This window comes from Littorina saxatilis, linkage group LG12, assembly GCF_037325665.1.
Source record: "Littorina saxatilis isolate snail1 linkage group LG12, US_GU_Lsax_2.0, whole genome shotgun sequence".
Taxonomy (NCBI): domain Eukaryota; kingdom Metazoa; phylum Mollusca; class Gastropoda; order Littorinimorpha; family Littorinidae; genus Littorina; species Littorina saxatilis.
Genome location: NC_090256.1, coordinates 44,150,898 through 44,172,113, shown reverse-complemented (window position 1 = coordinate 44,172,113; position 21,216 = coordinate 44,150,898). Strand labels below are relative to the sequence as shown.

The 21,216-nt window shown below is 42.7% G+C and overlaps 1 protein-coding gene across 1 annotated transcript; it reads right to left on the bottom strand.

Annotated features, from left to right (window-relative positions):
- Nucleotides 1-577: 577 nt before the first annotated feature.
- LOC138983108 (uncharacterized) lies at nucleotides 578-17,938 on the bottom strand. The gene is made up of 7 exons (XM_070356515.1): nucleotides 16,303-17,938; nucleotides 15,197-15,381; nucleotides 8,401-8,484; nucleotides 7,712-7,945; nucleotides 7,062-7,298; nucleotides 5,225-6,079; nucleotides 578-633 (listed from the first exon to the last, which is right to left on the bottom strand). The coding sequence occupies exons 1-7, from the start codon at nucleotides 16,356-16,358 to the stop codon at nucleotides 578-580; spliced, it is 1,707 nt and encodes a 568-aa protein (XP_070212616.1). The 5' UTR covers nucleotides 16,359-17,938.
- Nucleotides 17,939-21,216: the final 3,278 nt, after the last annotated feature.

Genomic DNA, 21,216 nt, shown 5'->3' with positions numbered 1-21,216 from the left:
GACCCGTCTCGGTTTTTCTGTGTGGTTTACAGTCGAGACTATCTTAATATGGTCTCGACGATGACTGTTTTTTGGTGTTAATCTGTTACTTTGATGCCGACAGTTTAACTAAATGTTTTTATATCGTTTCACGCGACTTGTTTAACTTTGTTCATCTCACCACAGTCACATTGTTGTTTAGAGACCCTCTTCCCACACAACTCTACTCTGACTGTCTTCCTGAACTCCTCCCTTCTATTCTCAAAATCATCAACACTTCTCTGCACTGAACAGGCACTGTCCCCAACTCCTTTAAGACTGACATTGTCAAACCTCTACTGAAGAAACCATCGCTTGACCCAAACACTCAGCAACTACCGCCCTGTCTCAAACCTTTCCTTCATCTCCAAACTCCTTGAAAGAGTCGTCCTGAAACAACTCAACTCAGTCTCACCTTCTTTGCAACAATCTTCTCTCTCCGCTTCAATCTGCCTATCGTCCTCACCACTCCACCAAAACTGCCCTTCTCAAAATCACTAATGATCTCCTCTTTGCCACTGACCAAGCTGAAATCTCTGCCGTCGCCCTACTTGATCTGTCAGCGGCCTTTGACACAGTCGACCACAACATCCTCCTTCAACGCCTTCAGCACACCTTTGGTATCCATAGCACAGCAGTCTTTCTTGGTTCTCTTCTTATCTCACCGACCGCTACCAGACTGTTTCGATTGACAAACTGAACTCTGACCCCATCAGGCTTGAGTGCGGAGTCCCTCATGGCTCAGTCCTTGGGCCTGTACTATTTACTCTCTACACTCAACCTCTTGACCACATCCTTGACCGACACAACGTTCTCCACCACTCTTTTGCCGACGACTCTCAACTTCACAACAGCTCTTCCCCTGACCAGTCTGAATCTCTTCTTTCCTCTATCTCTGACACTATCACTGACGTGCAGAATTGGATGACAGAAAACAAACTTCAGCTCAATAGCAACAAAACTTCAGCTATTCTAATAGGCACTACATCCAAACTCTCCAATGCCACCTCCGACCCTCTTCAACTCTCTGACTCTTCTGTCCCTCTGTCTTCTGCTGTCAAAAATCTCGGAGTCACTCTAGACAACACCCTTTCCATGATATGAAACAACACATCTCTTCTGTCTCTCGCACCTGCTACTTCCAACTCCGCCGCATCGCCACTATCCGCAAGTACCTCACCACAGATGCTACCGCCAAACTGGTCACTTCCACCATTCTCTCACGTCTTGACTATTGTAACTCTCTCTTGGCGGGTCTTCCCTCTTCTTCTATCTCTCGTCTCCAACGCATTCAAAATAGCTCTGCCCGTCTTGTCTTACGAAAGAAAAAGAGAGACCATATCACCCCCCCCCCCCTCCTAAATCAGCTCCACTGGTTGCCCATTCCTGCCCGTATCACATACAAAATCAACACTCTCACCTACAAATGCCTCCATGGTCTCGCCCCTGCCTATCTCTCTGACTCTCTCTCTCTCTCTATGTCCCTTCACGAGCACTCAGATCATCTTCTTCTTCTTCTTCTTCTTTCTTTAGACTGCCGCCTTCATCAAAGTGAAGATTCTGCAGACTTTGGAGAGAGTTGCGAAGATGATTTGCAGCTGGTGTCATTAGAACTGCCCGGGGGTTCAGTGGTAGCTAGTGGGGGGTAGAAATAGAGGAGGGAGGTCAGTGGGGAGGAGCGGGGGGAGGGGCGTGGGGGCGGGGAGGGGTGTCTAGATCCGGGATTTGAAGGCTTCCAGAGAGGGGCTGAGAGCCGATTCCCTTAAACACGTCACGGCCGATCCGGCCTCTCCCATAATGCAACAGAAAAAGGGGCGGGGCTTAGCAAAAATAGCACAACGCGTGGCACGCGATGTAAACACGAACAGGCCAAAGTGCACTGGGGACGCGGGGGCACCAGGGCGCTCTAATAAATCAGCTTCAATGTTTTTGTCAATAAAAAAAAGCACAAGATAGTGTCCACAAGCTCTTTGTTTGGATTTCCTTCTCCCAAAAATGTTTTAACCTTTTGAACTTGGGCGTAAATAAGATTAATTTCCTCTCTCTCACCGCTAAACTGAATTTTACCATCTGGCTTTCTGTCTGTGCGAGCAGCATTTCTTCTTTTCAGCTTCTTCAGAGTTTTTCACATATTTTCGTTTCTGAACATTTGTGATATCTTGCATATTGATTGCGTATTTTGTTTATATTTACAATACAATTGAACTTTCACACAGAGAACCTTTGTGTCAAAAAAATCAGTCACACAGAGAGAAACAGAATAACAATGTCAAGGCTGTAGATGTCAGGCTAGTCAAACGGACAAAATGAAACTTAGTCTTGGTTGCTGTAACTCAGTCACCGCTATGATGGTACTTTCGCTGATATTAACAGAAAAACAACACAGAATCAGCCAAAACCGAGAACAATAAACAAGTTTAGTACGTCACAACGTCAATGAACAGAATTCTGGAGTCAATTTTTGCATCAGACTCTGACTAAGTGAGTGGGGCAAGCGTCAAACACCACTAAAATGAGGAGGGAAATCTTGGCGCATTTTTTTGGCGGAATACTTGAACAAACCAATCATTTTCAAACTGACCAAGGACAAAAACAGGCTTGTGAACCGAATGGTGAGGGGGGAGGGTACCTCGAAATGTGTGGGTGATGATTTCACATCACCAGTCTACATTGCTGCAGTCTTAGTATAGTAGCTCCACCGACCACTGTCCCCTCCGCCCTCCCCCCTCCCGTTCGTTCCCCCTTTCAACCCCCTACCACCTTGGAATAAACTGCAGAAGACCATTTGCATATCCTGGATTCTTCCATTTGTGTTGCCAGGGGCGACCCAAGATCCGAGTCCCTTTGTTTCCCATGTCCACTTAGAACAAACCGAGTTTAGATTACCCCTTTCTGTTTTGAAAGTAAACTTGCCCATCCTGTGAGGCACTTTCAGGGACAGTAATTATAGTTAGCGGGACCATGTAGACGAAGTCAACGGTGATAATCTGCGTAGTGTATACGCATACTTTGGAACACGGTCTGTTATTCCACCCAGCGAGAGCCTCTAACACAATCAGTGTTGTCGACAGATGGCGGGAAAACCTGAGTGTTTCACATTCCAACATCCGATGGTGATAGTAACTTAGTAAGGGCCAGGCTGCGGTCTGTAAGCTGTATTGCACTGACATCTCTTTCTGTCTGTGGAAATAAATGGCGAAATTTGATTTAACACTTCTCAACTTTTAAGTGACCAGGAGAACGCAATAAGGAGACTATTTACTGAGAATCAGTGGCCATTTGAAACTCGAAGGTGTGTAATAAAAGATTCGACTTGTGTACCAAGAGGTGCTGGGCCATCATCGTGTGACCTCGATACAGAGGCGCTAGGCTGTCTCTCGTGTGTGTAGTACCGTTAGGGTGCAGACCTGGTTATCTGATCCTGGAGGCAATTGTGAAAGCGGAGACACGGGTCCTAGTACAGTGCTCTCCTCTGGGGTAGGCCAGTGTGCCTTTTGTTTTTGCAGCCCTTGTGTGACAAATCCGGCATCGCCAGAGGTGGCTAGGTACAGGCCAATTGCCACACCGCAGGAATTCCGGCGTTAGAAAAGTACTCTACAAGAAGTATTGGTCCATGCTAGACCGACGCGGTGCTTGGAATTGTGCATTGTACTTGGCGAAAAAGACGTCTTCCTTACATCAAGACAATCCAACACGGGTAAACATTAACCGAGAAAATTTATGATGCCCGACTGTGTGCTCAAATTAGTGAGAGAGCTTTATCCCAACCCCACAGGAATACCCTATCAAGGCCACAACTGGTGGTAAAGGTTAGTTGCATTTCTTTCTTCATATCCGATGTAACAAATACACATGCACCTGAGACAGCATGTTCTGGAACCAAATTGCCGCATGCCACGTGTTTTGCTATTTTTGGAACGCATGGTGTAAATCTGTGACGTCGGAGAGTGTTGACTCCGCCCTTTTCTTTGAACAAGATCCCCATTGAAATGTTTGTTTACAAATATCTTCTTTATTATGGAGAATTAACCTTATCTAAGTGCATAGGGCGGTAAATGTGTGAAAACCAGCTGTGTGAACAAAAAATCTGACACCGTAACTCATGCTTAACTGAGATATTAAAGAAAATGTAGGAGCAGTATTTGTCCGTTGCCTGCAAGAGGTTTGAAATGATTTGCCAACGCAGAAGGTCAGGCTCCTTATATACTCCTGCCGGGCCTTTAAGCTCAACATCCCCCACACCAAACTCAAAACAGCAGGTCAACGCTCATTTTCTTTCCAAGCACCTAGCCAATGGAACACACTACCTCTCCCCCTCCGTCAACAACAGTCCCTCGAATCATTCAAATCTGCACTCAAGACATTCCTTTTTTCCAAATAATCCATGCATTCTACACTGCCCACCCCCATCCCACCCTGAATAACTGTACATATTTAATGGTTGATGGTGTGTGTGTGTGTTAATGACTTTAAGTCTCCGTTTGTGAGTGTATGTGCGCCTTGGGTCGCCTGTTGGTGAGATAAGTGCGCGTTACAAATATTCGTGTTATTGTTATTATTATTAGACTTTAAGCTAAGTGGTAAAACTGGGTTTATTCACTACAGTATTAGGATAGAGCAGATACAAACTATCAGAGCTTGGCACAGAGTCAAGCTTACAAACATAGAACAGATGTTTGAATGATGATACATTTTATGGGACTGGGAAAACATTTATGACCATGTACGAAGAGGCCTTTTCAAATGGCGATGCGCTCACCACCCGTCACGTACAGCCGAAGTCGGCCCCTCTGATGTATACCCCATGAACAACATCTAGTGGGCATCAGAGACCGTAGAGTACTCTACGGTCTCCAGATCCAGATCCAAAGATGATAAAGTCTAGGGTGCATCCTGTACTTCATTACATTATCACTGATGGTGCCAGACTGTAAATCAGTAATAAGAGTTCAGCTGGACAGAAGCTGGGTAGTAGCATACTTGTTAGTACAACAGATCCAGATCCAAAGATGATAAAGTCTAGGGTGCATCCTGTACTTCATTACATTATCACTGATGGTGCCAGACTGTAAATCAGTAATAAGAGTTCAGCTGGACAGAAGCTGGGTTGTAGCATACTTGTTAGTACAACAGAAGGTGCGAAAAATTAATGATTAAAATGTAACAGTACAAGACAGAGAAACAGTACAAGCAGACAGAAACAAACCTGTGTTTTGCACGGATGCCTGTGTAGATTGACGCTTTTGCCTGTTGGTAGATGATTGCACGCTTTGTCCATTGTAGCACAAGACAGCAGCGTCTACCTTCAAATCTTCGGCATTCCCATCTGTGACATGTAAAATCTCCTGCCCCCCTGGCAGAGGAAAGGAGTTGATCACTGTCGCGCTCCACTGGCCCCACTCATCACTGTCATTGTCTGCATCTTTCAATCGAGGATCTGGCAGTTCAGTGATGATGCAGCAGTTTTCTTGTGATACACGGCCAACCATCGGATCCCACATTTCTTTCCTTGACTGCAGCATAGAGGCAAGGTTAGGATGGGTGAAAATGGCTCGTCTGCAGCAGAGCTTCTTGATGATGTCTTTCAGTCTCTTTTCAGCCTTCGTCACCCCGGCACAGTAGCCTTGTATTTCACAGACATTTCTCTTGATCTCTATGCATGCATATTTCAAGCCTGTGCCACGCTGCACTGACTCCAGCTCTGCGGTGCAAAAGTTGTTCAGAAAGAACCTCTGTTTGGAGTTCAGGTCAATAGTTTGATGAACTACTGAGGACTGTTCGACCCTTTTATACAGATTAATCCTTTCCAAGCCCCTGGTGATATCAAGATTTACATCGTTGCCACGCACAAAAGAGTGAGAGTTTTCTTGATTTGGGGGAGCAAAGTCTGCCGCTGCTACACAAAATGAGGTTGACCCTTGTGCTACTGGCCGGGAGGTTGAGGTGACATCCACAGAACGATCGTCTGGGCATGGAAGGATGTTCAGGTCAAGGTCAAACCATTCGAGCTGTAGAGCATGGCCTTCAAGGGTATGCTGTTTTTCTGCCACTCTTTTAGCCACTGCAGAATAAAAGACAGTACAAACTTACTTGACAAACTCTATCTGTCTGTTCGTCAGTCTGTGTGTCTGTGTCTATGTGTCTGTCTGTGTGTCTGTCTGTGTCTGTCTGTCTGTCTGTCTGTCTCTGTGTGTGTGTGTGTGTGTGTGTGTGTGTGTGTGTGTGTGTATGAGTGTGTGTGTGTGTGTGTGTGTATGTGTGTGTGTGTGTGTGTGTGTGTGTGTCTCTCTCTCTCTGTGTCTCTCTCTCTCTCTGTCTCCTCCCCCTCCTACCCCATCTACCTCACTCCCCTCTCTCCCAAACGAAAAGAAAAACATAAATTTGTTCCATTGCTCTGAAAACAAAGCTGGCAAAAGTATTGCAGGTTAGTCCCTTTCTTCAACAATTGGTTTGTGCACTTGTTTTATTGCCAGATTGACATATATTACAGTGCATATATTTTGTTTACCCTCTGTGTCCTTGAAATTTGACGAAAATCAATCAAGCTATGGGTCATGTCTAGAAGTAATCAAAACATGGAAGTGTATGAAGTTTCAAAAATATTTTTTCAAAAGGTTTGAGAAAATGGGAATTCTACTCTTTTTTTTTTTTTTTTTTTTTTTTTTTACCCAAACATGACCTCGCTGTGACCTTCAAATTTGACGACGGTACACCAAACTTTTGTCCTGTTTAAAGATTATCAAAATCTACCATTTGCAATGTACCAATTTGTGATATTTGGAGGTTCTAGCTTGAAAAGCATGCGATAAAACCTCAACGTTAAGTTTGTACCTAGTGAGTCAGAAACAAAAATCGGTGACTTCATTGTGCCTGTTGAAAAAAACATTGTATTGAAAGTATCTAAGGCGTCAGTTAAGTGAACAACAAAGGAACAAGCGTTCCGGTCAGTAAGATAAAGGTATAAATTACATAAGTCAAAGAAGAAAACCTACCGAAAAGAAGGAAAAGAGACAGATTTCAACATACAATAAAACCACAATTACCATCCTTGGAATCGAAGCTCGCCACCAGATACTGGTTGTGAGCATCTCTGTTAATCGTGACACCTTTGCTGCCCCCGCTACGCTTCGTGTTGCGGAGGTAAAACTTGAAGCTGCCCGTGGTGATCTCAGGAGGTGGATTGCGAATAAGAACGGCACCTGTGTTTGCGACTGGTTCTACCCGCAGCACATTGCCATCTTCAGCGTTTTCATTGCAGAAGCTTTGTATCTCATCTGTGTCTGCCATGCACATAGAAATACACTAAGTTACATAAACAACTTACAGGAATTATGCCAGACACAAGACAAACCAGTCAATCAAAAGATATATAGTTCACTTTTAAAATTGATATATTGTAGCTCTTTCTATTCCACTTTTTCTGTTACATTTTCCACCAGGTCAGAAATTCAATGCTTATCTGGACCAACTTTCAGCACGTTTTTGTGTGTCTCAGTAACAGCTCCTCCTCCTCAAAAAAAGGAGAAAAAACCGTGATGAATAAAAAAGCAACAATAACAATAGATAATACTACACGGCTTCCTGTGTACCAGGTTTACACGAGTTGCTTTTTAAAAATATTGAAATGCGAGCGAAAGCGAGATTTTAACAATTTAAAAAAAACAATACAAAAAACTTTCTTCTTCAATCTTACCAACATGTTTTTCAAAAACAACAACAGCTACTCCTTCTTTGGTACCACGTCTGACATGTTTGACTTCGCAGTCATCGGTCGCACACTCCAAGAGGTTTGTCAGGTGATCATCAGTAACAGTGGGTGGGATGCCGGAAACAAGGGCCTCCAAACAAACATGACTGGAAGTAGCACGAGTGGTGACAGGTGCGCTCTGTGCCCCGGATGTGGCATATGCACCACTGCTATCTGCATCTGTACAAGTAAATAAGTTCAATTAATCATTCATTTCATCAAAACTAAATGCAAGTGTTACATGTCTCCCTAAACTCGGTAATTCAATTCAGGTGTGAAAATGCCATTTAATTGAACGACAACTTACATAAATAATGAGACAGTACAACAAAGATAGTGTCCCGTTCCTAGCATGTTTATGGCACTCTTCTATATCCTCCCCGCTCACCCACGTATCACCTCTCTGAAAACAGTTAAATGGACTATATCTATTTCAAGACTAATTCATACTGCAATCATAACTGTTAATAGGCGTAGCCCGGAATGAATGTCAAAACTTACATTAGAACGAATCAAAACAACACACACACACACACACACACACACACACACACACACACACACTCACACACACACATCCACACACACACACACACACACACACACACACACACGTACCGTAGACAAAAATCTACCTTCGAGTCCTTGGGCTGCTTCAATCTGTAATAGCTGTTCCCGTAGAGGGTTACTCTTGCAGATTTCCCGAAGGGCGCCAACTTCTGAGTGAGGAGAGAAAAACATCATCAGGACAAAATTAAATGTTAAAGTGCCCTTTACCTTTTTCGTACTTAAACACACACACACACACACACACACACACACACACACACACACACACACACACACACACACACACACACACTAATGGCGGATCAAGAGGGGGGGGTTCCGGACCCCCCCCCCCCCCAAACAAAAACAAAAAACAAAAAAGAAGTTTTGTGACAGTGTCATATCGAGCCGCACATTGCCGTCTGAAAGATATATATATATATATATATATATATATATATATATATATATATATATATATATATACATACTAGATGATTACCCGCTTCGCCGGGAAGAAGTAGAGCCGAATACCAGGCTGCGCCTGGGACCCGGCTCTGCCGGGTGTACGCCGGCTTTACCGGCGCACGAAGGAAAGAAGATAAACGCGCAAAACATTGGAGACCTTCTAAAAAAAGTAACGTGCAGTGACCTTCTAAAAGTAGTAACGTAGTAACGAGAATATGGATTGACGCCACACGGAGGAAGGGAGATAATCGCGGCTGAAAAATAAGGAAGAGTTACTGGTAGTGGATCCCGACAACAAAAAAACAACAAAAAATCGGTTCAGCGCGCACAGCGCTGCGCGCTGAGAGCACGTGTTGAAATATCTCATCGATGAGGTTGTGTCCGGGGTGTAGCTGAATACGGTGTCCAAATTTGAAAAAGATCCACCGAGAACTTTGGCCGTGCATCGCGAACAGACAGACAGACAGACACTAGTCGTATATATCTATAGATGTTACAGTAAATTGTCAAAACCAGGAAATTTACAAAATCCCTGAAAATGTGTAAATGTCCTGGTTTGTAGGGCAAGGAAAATTGCAAATTTACTGAAAACATATTTCAAGGAAAACGAGTGTTTTTTTTGATTGAATGAACTCCATGTCTTTAGTTTGGCAGCACACTGTTATCTCTATCTCTCTCTTTCTCTCTCTCTGCCCCTGTTTGTCTCTCTCTCTCTCTCTCTCTCTCTCTCTCTCTCTCTCTCTCTCTCCGTCTGCCCCTGTTTGTCTCTCTCTCTCTCTCTCTCTCTCTCTCTCTCTCTCTCTCTCTCTCTCTCTCTCTCTCTCTCTCTCTCCGTCTGCCCCTGTTTCTCTCTCTCTCTCTCTATCTCTCTCTCTCTCTCTCTCTCTCTCCGTCTGCCCCTGTTTGTCTCTCTCTCTCTCTCTCTCTCTCTCTCTCTCCGTCTGCCCCTGTTTGTCTCTCTCTCTCTCTCTCTCTCTCTCTCTCTCTCTCTCTCTCTCTCTCTCTCTCTCTCTCTTACTGTCTCTGTCTCTCTCCCTGACCCCCTCTGTCCGAGTCTGTCTATATCTTTGTCTGTCTCTCTGTCTCTGTCTCTCTCTCCGTCTGCCCCTGTTTCTCTCTCTCTCTCTCTCTCTCCGTCTGCCCCTGTTTGTCTCTCTCTCTCTCTCTCTCTCTCCGTCTGCCCCTGTTTGTCTCTCTCTCTCTCTCTCTCTCTCTCTCTCTCTCTCTCTCTCTCTCTCTCTCTCTCTCTCTCTCTCTCTCTCTCTTACTGTCTCTGTCTGTCTCCCTGACCCCCTCTGTCCGAGTCTGTCTATATCTTTGTCTGTCTCTCTGTCTCTCACTTTCTCTCTTCATCTTTTTCTGTCTCCGTCTCTTCTTGTATCACTCTGCCTCTGTCTACCTTTTTATATTTAGTCAAGTTTTGTGTGTGTGTGTAGAGCGATTCAGACTAAACTACTGGACCGATCTTTATGAAATTTGACATGAGAGTTCCTGGGTATGATATCCTCAGACGTTTTTTTCATTGTTTTGATAAATGTCTTTGATGACGTCATATCCGGCTTTTCGTGAAAGTTGAGGCGGCACTGTCACGCTCTCATTTTTCAACCAAATTGGTTGAAATTTTGGTCAAGTAATCTCCGACGAAGCCCGGACTTCGGTATTGCATTTCAGCTTGGTGGCTTAAAAATTAATTGATGACTTTGGTCATTAAAAATCTGAAAATTGTAAAAAAAAAAAAAAAATTTTTATAAAACGATCCAAATTTACGTTCATCTTATTCTCCATCATTTTCTGATTCCAATTAAAAACAAGCTCTGAAAATTAATAATATAAAAATTATGATCAAAATTAAATTTTCGAAATCAATTTAAAAACACTTTCATCTTATTCCTTGTCGGTTCCTGATTCCAAAAACATATAGATATGATATGTTTGGATTGAAAACACGCTCAGAAAGTTAAAACGAAGAGAGGTACAGAAAAGCGTGCTATCCTTCTCAGCGCAACTACTACCCCGCTCTTCTTGTCAATTTCATTGCCTTTGCCATGAGCGGTGGACTGACGATGCTACGAGTATACGGTCTTGCTGCGTTGCATTGCGTTCAGTTTCATTCTGTGAGTTCGACAGCTACTTGACTAAATGTTGTATTTTCGCCTTACGCGACTTGTTTATTTTGTCTCTCCCAAATCCCTATATCTGACAATGTCTTTCGCACTTACCTTTTCTCCCTGTCTTCCTGTTGCTTCGTATATCTCTACCTCTCTGTTGCCGCTATATGTCTCTGTCTCTCTGTCTGTCTGTCTGTCTGTCTGTCTGTCTGTCTGTCTGTCTGTCTCGTTATCTGTTCCTTTCTGTCTGTCACGTTTCAATATCACAATAAGGTGATTATGAACGGTTAGTTACTTCTAACTAACTAACCACACCACGATCCACTCCCGCAGTCATACAAATAGATAGAATCAACAAAAGTATAAGTTTCAGACGCCTGTTTATGTAATATCACGCCACCTCCCTCGAGACTTCACTCCAAATATGTTCTTTTACGTTCAAAACGTAAAATACCAAGAGGTCACTGACAACAAATGCCAGTTAAGTGTAGAAAATTATAGTAACACGCTGATCCCGTGTAAAGTTAGGAAAATATAGCTGTCTGTAAAATGCTGGTTTATGCAGGTGTCATACACCCCACGCCGTCACCACTTGAGTATAATCACAAATATAGTAGATGACCAGGTGGTATGAAGGGTGCATAAGACATGGTGCACTTAGCTTTGTTGTGCCACTGAGTGGACGGCCTGTAATTAGTTCATAGTCTCCACAACTGCTCCGTAGAATGTAGTGCCGTCTGGCGTGGCTACGAAGCAGGGAAAAGTGGAGACATCAGGCGCCTCACTCAGTCGCTGGTTAACCGGTTAGCTGGTTACGTCTGATGGTCCGGTTACAGCGTCCGCAAATAGGCAGCAAAACAGCCAGCAACAGTAGAAGATGAAGAAAGGCTGCAACAAAAAGCACCGGTGCACTAAACATGCCAAGCTACCCCTCAACCTCCACCTTTAAACATGTCATCTTTACATATATCTCATCGAGCACGTGGGCCTGCACAAACGAACTTTTATAACAACAAATCAGCCATTTCCTTCCTTCTCTCCATATCTGCAAAAAACATATACAGATTATTATTTTAGCGTCACAAAGAGCAAATTATGCGCTAACCTGGAAAGAACAACAGAGAGTATTTCATTCCACAAACACAGACTCGTCAACAGCGTTAAATAATGATTTATTACCTCAAAAGCCTATGTAGGTAGCACTCTCATTGAAGCGAAAACCGCTTCCTCCTTTGAATGGCACCTGTTCGTCAACAGCGATACCCCATTCACCCTCTTGCCGAATCCTTTATGCGGTGAAATTTCTTTCCCGCACAGCGAAGAGAAATTGACGACCCGTTACGTCAGACCGCATGTGAACGGAGAGAAAGTGGTCTCAAACTGAAGTTTTCCTGAAGCCCTCCTGTATATGCAGAGCGGCGCGTTGAATATCAATGCAGAAATCAAAGCGATGAAGTCCATCAAACTCGCAGGAAATATAAGACACCGACCGTTCTCCCCAGCGCTGAGTTTTCGAGTGTCCAGTTAACATGTCTCAGACAGACAACCTTGACGAAATCACGTGACTAACCCTGTCACATACCCCAGTTCAGTTATCGACAATTCTGCCTCGACAGCAGAAATCACCCCCGTGAAATCCGTGCAACACAAAATACCCGTGTACGTTATGTGCTGTCAGCAAAACCCACAACCGTTGACAGAAAGCACAGGCGCTTTCTATCGCAATTGACCAAGAGAAGGCACCCCACAGAGTGACACTTTCTTGATCCATGTCACTAAATCGTGACACTGTCTCTGTCCCTCTCTCACTGTGTTTGTTTCTCTCATTCTCTTTCACTGTATCGGTTCTTTCTCTACCGACTTGTCCCTGTATCTCTCTCTCTCTCTCTCTCTCTCTCTCTCTCTCTCTCTCTCTCTCTCTCTCTCTCTCTCTCTCTCTCTCTCTTACTGTCTCTGTCTGTCTCCCTGACCCCCTCTGTCCGAGTGTGTATATATCTTTGTCTGTCTCTCTGTCTCTGTCTCTCACTCTCTCTCTTCATCTTTTTCTGTCTCCGTCTCTTCTTGTATCGCTCTGCCTCTGTCTACCTTTTTACATTTAGTCAAGTTTTGACTAAATGTTTTAACGTAGAGGGGGGAATCGAGACGAGGGTCGTGGTGTATGTGCGTGTGTGTGTGTGTGTGTCTGTCTGTGTGTGTGTGTGTGTGTGTAGAGCGATTCAGACTAAACTACTGGACCGATCTTTATGAAATTTGACATGAGAGTTCCTGGGTATGATATCCTCAGACGTTTTTTTCATTTTTTTGATAAATGTCTTTGATGACGTCATATCCGGCTTTTCGTGAAAGTTGAGGCGGCACTGTCACGCCCTCATTTTTCAACCAAACTGGTTGAAATTTTGGTCGAAATTTTTTATAAAACGATCCAAATTTACGTTTATCTTATTCTCCATCATTTGCTGATTCCAAAAACATATAAATATGTTATATTCGGATTAAAAACAAGCCCTGAAAATTAAATATATAAAAATTATTATCAAAATTAAATTTTCCAAATCAATTTAAAAACACTTTCATCTTATTCCTTGTCGGTTCCTGATTCCAAAAACATATAGATATGATATGTTTGGATTAAAAACACGCTCAGAACGTTAAAACGAAGAGAGGTACAGAAAAGCGTGCTATCCTTCCCAGCGCAACTACTACCCCGCTCTTCTTGTCAATTTCACTGCCTATGCCGTGAGCGGTGGACTACGAGTATACGGTCTTGCTGCGTTGCATTGCGTTCAGTTTCATTCTGTGAGTTCGACAGCTACTTGACTAAATGTTGTATTTTCGCCTTACGCGACTTGTTTATTTTCTCTCTCCCAAATCCCTATATCTGACTCTCGCTCTCTCTATTTCTCTCTGTCTTCTTGTTTTTGTCCGTATATCTCTACCTCTCTGTCGCCGCTATCTGTGTCTGTATCTCTGTCTGTCTGTCTGTCTGTCTGTCTCGTTATCTGTTCCTTTCTGTCTCTGTCTCTCTCTTGCTGTGTTTGTTTCTCTCATTCTCTTTCACTGTATCGGTTCTTTCTCTACCGACTTGCTTGTCCCTGTATCTCTCTCTCTCTCTCTCTCTCTCTCTCTCTCTCTCTCTCTCTCTCTCTCTCTCTCTCCATCTTTCTCACTCTCTCTTTCTCTCCATCTTTCTCACTCTGTCCCTCTCTCTCTCTCTCTCTCTCTCTGTCTCTCTCTCTCTCTCCATCTTTCTCACTCTCTCTCTCTCTCACTGTGTCTGTTTATCTCTCTCCCTGTCTATGTGTTTGTCCCTGGCTGCCTCTATCTATCTATTTGTCTGCCTCTCTCTGTCCCTTTTTCTGTCCTTCTGTCGCTCACTTTCTTTCTTAGCTGCCTCTCTCTCTCTCTCTCTCTCTCTCTCTCTCTCTCTCTCTTTGTCTCACTCTCTCTCTTCCCGTACCGCCCAGTCTCCGTCTATCTTTTTTTTTATACGCTTTCCCTGTCTCTGCCTCTCTGTGTCTGTCCATCTTTCTCTGTGTCTGAATCCTGTTTCTCTTTGTCTCTGTCTCTCCAAGTTTTTGAACAAACCGTAAACAAATTGACACATTCACCGGGTCAGTTTTTCTCTCTCCTAATTATCATATTTAGTAAAATCTTTCAAATCAGCAGGAAACATTCATCTAATACACAAAGTTCGGAGAAACCTGAAAAATTTACCAAATTAATCAATGTTCCTGTTCATTAAATTCATGAAATGATCAAGTGGAGCATTGAGATTAAGAACTTCACCAGAAATTAGATGAATTTGCCACATTGTCTTTGATTATTTTGTTCAGTTTAGAAAATTCATTAACGATCTGCATGCAAAATGCACACATTTCCAGTAAAACTGTAGAGGTAATTCACAAATGTCATAGAAATTTGAAGAATGTAACATATTTACTAACACTGATCTTCCTAAATAAATTCTATAAAATTAAGGATACAAAATTAATAATGACAAATATTCGTGAAAAATGAAGTATTTGACAAAATATTTTACTTAGTCTTATTTTCCTGTTTAGTGAATTTGGTAGTGTATCGGAACCAAAATCTGAAGGTCTTCGGTTCAAGTCATGCTCAAATTAAAGATAAATGAAAAATTTTAATTTCGTTTTCCACCTTGGCCACAATTTGGACCCCCCCCCCCCCCCTCCATGACCCTTTGATCCAATCCTGCACACACACACACACACACACACTCACACTATCTACGCTAGCATAAACAGCTGGTGCTCTGAAAACTCTTCCATACAACACTCTCACTGACCTACAAGGGCTGCAAAGGTTAAAACAGCCGCACCGTTCCTGCTGGGAAGTTCCTGAAAATCGTCGACAGCACAGCGGACCTTGCCGCTGTTGAGGAAGCTGACCAGCTCCTCTCTTTTGACCTCTGGGTGAATGTTGGACACGACGATCTTCGTGCAGAAAATGGTTGTTGCCTGGAACCTGTGTCTGAGAATAGGATACAACGAATAGTGTTTTTGTGAACTTTATTAAAAGGCTGTAATTAGCACACTTTATTATGCCACGGCAGTAAAAATGATGCAAGGATGTTTGGCCAAAATAACTATATCAATGACTGAGGTTCTCTTTGATAGTATTGAGAGACTGGGTTAGAGTCGTGCATCATAGAATGATTGAATGAACTCACAGAAAATTGCTATTTTCCTTGTTTGTTTGTTTGAAGAAAAGTCAAGATACAAAGAAAGGATAGGTCCTGACGAAGACACTCTTATAGGCCTAACAACAAGTGAAACAATGGGTGTAAAATTAGTCAGTAACACCACATTGTGCTGAATCAGAGCTACGCGATCAAAAGTGAAACTAGATTGGTGAAATTGAAATCAGCCACGTACGGCGTGAACTTCTTCAAACCTTCTATGCCACTGCGTTTCAAGTTACACTGCCGGGTCTCTCTCGGGTCAGTTTTCAACTGACGGCGTCAACGTAGGCTACTCGCAGAACTGTCATCCAGCAGAAAATAAATCCAGTCATTATAAATACAAACAATTTTTTTTTTTAATTCAGTGTAGCGGCTTCCCTTGGTAACGGTGTGTGCAATATAGACTCCTACAGTCATACCTAAACTGAAAGTTGAAAGTAGAGTGACGAAAAGAACAGACAAACACCGAATTGACGGTCCCCACCGCATACTTTTCATCTGATAAGTTGTACGTCGTTCCGTTTCAGGTATACTTACCGCAGTTGCGGGCCAGCAACACCTATCCGTTTCCACTCGCTTCTCGTAGTAAAGTTGCAGTCAGCTGTGCCAAGAGGCTACATTATAATATGATCTCTTCATCGAGACGAAACACAGTCATGTACGCCCTACCTGTCAGTCTTCCCCCCTTTGAATTGTATTGACAAACTTACCTTTTAGGCGCCCGGCCATCCTCTTTTTCCTTGTCGTTCAACTTTTGGCAGGCCATTTTACACGTCACGCAAACGCAGTAGTAAAGTTTCTATTTGTGTCCCCAGAATAAGTTTCTATTTGGGACATGAAGTGGTTATGCGCTAAGTCGCAAACGCAGAATGTCAGGCTCCTTATTATGGGGGCGAGGACGCCCCCATTCTATACGGATAGTTTAGAGGTTGACCATGGGCAGCGCCATTTTGTTGTGAAATACGTCATCAGTTTGTGTACACAGGAAGTTGTGACATCCGTCACCCTATGGGAGGGGTGGAGGCAACATTGTTCATCTGTAGAAAGTTGTGAAATCCGTCACCCTATGGGAGGGGTGACGTCAAAATTGGTCATCACAGAGTTTGTGTAACACAGGAAGTTGTGAAATACGTCACCCTATGGGAGGGGTGACGTCAAAATTGTTCAACAAAAACATGATATGTCGCATTGTGCAGGGTCAACTGCAACAAACTCAAACCGAGCCATTCATACCTAGCTGTATTTGAGAGACTTATATACCCGACATTTTTATTTCTTATTTTTAGCACAGGTGTAGGAAAAATCATGAACCAAAATGTTATTTATTTTCTAATTTAACATTTTTTTTACAAATATGACCATGGTCTTTTAACCATACAGTGACATTAAACATTGTTATGTTAAAAAAAAGAAAAAAGAAATAAAGCTTTTGTGCACAAATCAGAAAATACATTGTACATTTTACCTACAGGCCAAACAGTGTCTGTTGGCGGCAGAGGGCCCAGCAAGTTGCTATTTTTAGATCGATTAAAAGTTGTCAAGAACAGGCGCTTACATTTGGATGTGTCCACTGATAGTAGGTTTGGTTGTGATCAATCAGAATGATGTAGGAATAAAAATGTATGACAGTTTGGTATGATGACATGTAATTCAAATATGCTGAAATGTAATATTATACATGATATAATATTATTATGGCTGTTGCCATGACCATGAACCCCAAGAAAGGTTTAATGTTATGTAAAATCAAAATACCAAAATCAAGCACCTACTAATCTGGTCTCCGGTGCGGCTTGGACCAAAAAAGGATGGACACGCAACTCGCTCAGCCAGCCAGCGCTGCGAGACTTACAGCGGCCAACTTCGCCGCGGCGCGCTCATTGGCTAAGTATTGAACTTGCGTCAAGGCCGATGCGCGTAGATTCCCAGAATGTTTACTTTCGGTTAGATTCTTCGACAGCATTCGCAGAGGTGACTGCCGTATTGTGTACCGCAGTCAGAAGTAATTTATTACTTTTGGGAGTTTAGTAACGTGATATCAGTTTTCAATTGTTCGTTCACTTATATTGCTTTCAGATTTAACACACAAGAAACAGTAGCACGGTTTTCGTTGCGAAAATGTGCATTGGCAGTGCTACGCGATCGAATTGTGTATTATGTACACGCGGTGTTTTTCTCAGGAAAAGACCGAAGCGACATGTGACGTCAGTCGTTCAGCCCGCGAGCGGTGGGATGGGGGGGTTCACATGGTTTGTTTGTTTCAGAACCACACCCATATACACACATTTCACATGTAAACCATTTGTCCGCCCCCTGTCGATATTTATCGACTAAGTTCCTTGTATACTCCTGCCGGGCCTACTTACAGCCAACATGGCGTCTACATAGTAGTGGAGACAGCCTACCAGGAAGTATTACGTAGAACAGGTATTGATTATCACCTGGCCCGTCTGCTTTCGGTTTGAATGAATCGGTGTCACCTCTTGTCAGCGATGTTGTTGGTGCTGCCTTCACAACAAACAGCGCATATGCGTTCTGTAACTGATTTATCGCTGTGTGCATTATCGCACACTCGATCACTGTTGTTGCTTCTTTTTTTCAAATAACACATTAACAGCAAGTATACGTTCCGCCTACTCAGTAAAAGCGTAAGGCACACCAAGGCAGGGGGGGGGGGGGGGGGTGGCCGGGCAATGCGGCGTGCCAGTGCGTTCGTTTGTGTGCGTATGTGTGTGTGCGTGTGTGCGTGTTTGTGTGTGTGTGTGTGAGTGTGTTTGTCTGAGTATGTGTGTGTTTAGAAGTGTACATGGCTGTTTGTGTACGTGTACTTTAAGGGTGTTTCTGGGGACCGTCGAGTCTTCATCAAGCGTTGTGTTGAAAGTTACATGAATGGTCCTTTACCTAAAACGTAAGGCACGAGAGATCCGTTGAGGTATAGTCGCACTGAGGTTAGTGCAATCAAGTAAAGATCGAGTAGCAGGAATAAAAACTCTTGACAGAGATTTAAAAGGGGTGGGGTGTGGAGTTCACCCATGCCCTATGCTGTTGTTCTGGATCAGATATTACTTGAAAGAGAGTTCAAACACACAGACATAAACTCGCACACACACACACACACACACACACACACACACACACACGCGCACACACACACACACGCACGCACATGCAGTACACACTAAGCATTCAGTCCAAGTACGCGATTTGTTTTAATACTAAGTTTTTGACATCAGAATAACGTGGATCCTTTTGCACCAATCTCATGAAATTACAGGTGCTCCTTTGCATAACGTCTATTCATTCCAGCGCAAAACATAGTAAATTCTCGAAACAAAACATACACAATCTAAAGAACAAAGTGACTACTGTGGTGAGATGAACAAAGTTGAAAAACAACTGAAGGGCAAGAGAAAACACCCATGTGTTTCCTGAGTCTGATCTCATTGCCTTGAGTTCATGGGTGCATTTGTATGTTTTTTAACAGAACATACAGATTATGTATACCTTTACGGTTTTTTTCTCCCCATTCTCTCTATCCGACACATTTCTGTCCAGGATTTTTTTTTTCTAATTTACAGTTAGAATGATGTGTGAACAATGAACTACAGTTGAACCTGTCATTGCAACCACCTCTTAGAAGTGACCACAACAACTTCAAAGTATCGCAAACGAATTTGTGTCCAATATAAATCACCTTTCCATAGCGACCACCTATCTATAACGACCCCTTTGATTGGACCCTTGGATGTTTGTTATAGACAGGTATTACTGTAGTTCTGAACGATTCCTTCCTTCCTGTGTTGATGATTATCTACATCTCCAATCTGCCTAGGCTTTTACATAGCATCAGACCACTTTCATTTGAACATATACCAAAAATCAATGGAAAGAAGAAGTGTGGGGGCTGATATACCGTTTTCCTCCATCCATTTCAAAGATTGGCATAATTAAGTGTTTCTGGGAGAATGCAATTTCCAGTATAAAGGACTTAACATTTACTGATTGACTAAAATCTTTACAAACATTGACTACATTCTATACAAGAAACATTTAACAAGGGTAAAAGGCGAAACAAAATCCGTTAGTCGCCTCTTACGACATGCTGGTAAATTCTTCCCCCTAACCTGCGGGGGGTTTTCATTGAATATGAGATATTCAATCTATATGGCACATGGTTTTCTAAAATATCTGAACATTAATAACTGCTTTTCATACAATACAAGCTCTTTCCTGGTCTTTTCTGATTTGCCTTCATGCAGCAAAGGACTAGCTAGCCTTCTCATGACACGAACATTCTAGCTCAAAGAAATGAAAATTTTGACTCATACTCAATAAAAGGTCGCATTCAGGAGAACACACACACACACACACACACACACACACACACACACACACACACACACACACACATTCACTCAGGTGAAAACAGTTACAATGGAACCCCTCTTTTAAGGCCTTCACAAAAGTGAGAAAATCATGTCTTAAACAGGAGGGAGTTTAAAATATTGGTAAATTTACAGAGGTTATGAACAGAAAATCTGAGAAAAACATAGTCTTAAAAAGGAGGGAGTCTTAAATCGGGGGGTCTTAAAAAAGGGGGTTCCACTATATATGCATGTAGTTAAAGGCACAGTGCGCCTCCCGTAAACCATCACAGATACTGTCAGGCTTTTACACACAGTACAAACACCCTTCCATTTGAACGCTCACCAAACAGGAACATCCTAGGTGTCCTACGTAAAGAGCGAGCAATTTTCAAAGAATTAATTTTGCGGATTGTCTCAGTAGACAATCGGACCGTGGTGCGTTTTGGCGCTAGACCTAACTTTTAAAATCTAAATAATAAATTGACAGCTTGTTACACAAACATTCTTAAATCATAAAAGAATTCTTTTTTCATCAAGACAAGATCAGTACAATTCGAAGTTTTGAAAGTTTGAAAAAAGAAACGCCCAGAAGCAGGGTCACGCAAGGTCGTGGTTCTCGTAGCAGACGACGGTTTATGCCTATCGCCAGTTCCTCTGAACAGTCAAAAGCCATCGCGAGAGTTCTTGTGAACCACAGCCGTTTGTTTCGTGCATAGTCAGAGGTACATAATAACGTGCTATTGCAGATAAGCTCACAGCGAGTCGCATTCAAATTACTAACTGACGACTGCATTGTGAAAAAGGAAAACTGGATCACACGGGTTCACGAAGGCTCAGGGGTAAGATAAACCACGCAAAAATAAATTCTTTGAAAATTGCTCGCTCTTTATGGAGGGCACATAGGATGTTCTCAAGCGGCAGTGTTTCAATGAAAGGGTGTTTGTACTGTGTGTAAAAGCCTGACAGTATCTGTGATGGTTTACGGGAAGCATACTGTGCCTTTAATGTCGACATGCTAATCATTTAAACAAAAAGACATTAAAACAATGTTCAAACAATGAAAAATAGATCATCTTAACTTTGTAAACCAAAATCACAGTTCATGTAGTATTCAAGTAATCAACAAATTAATGGTTGGTCCACAGGTAAATGTATTGCTAAAATCATTGTTCATATTAAAGAAAATGTGAAAAGACAAAAATGCATAAATAAAAGAAAAAGTTTTTCTAAAATCGAATGGGCAATTTTATGTTATGC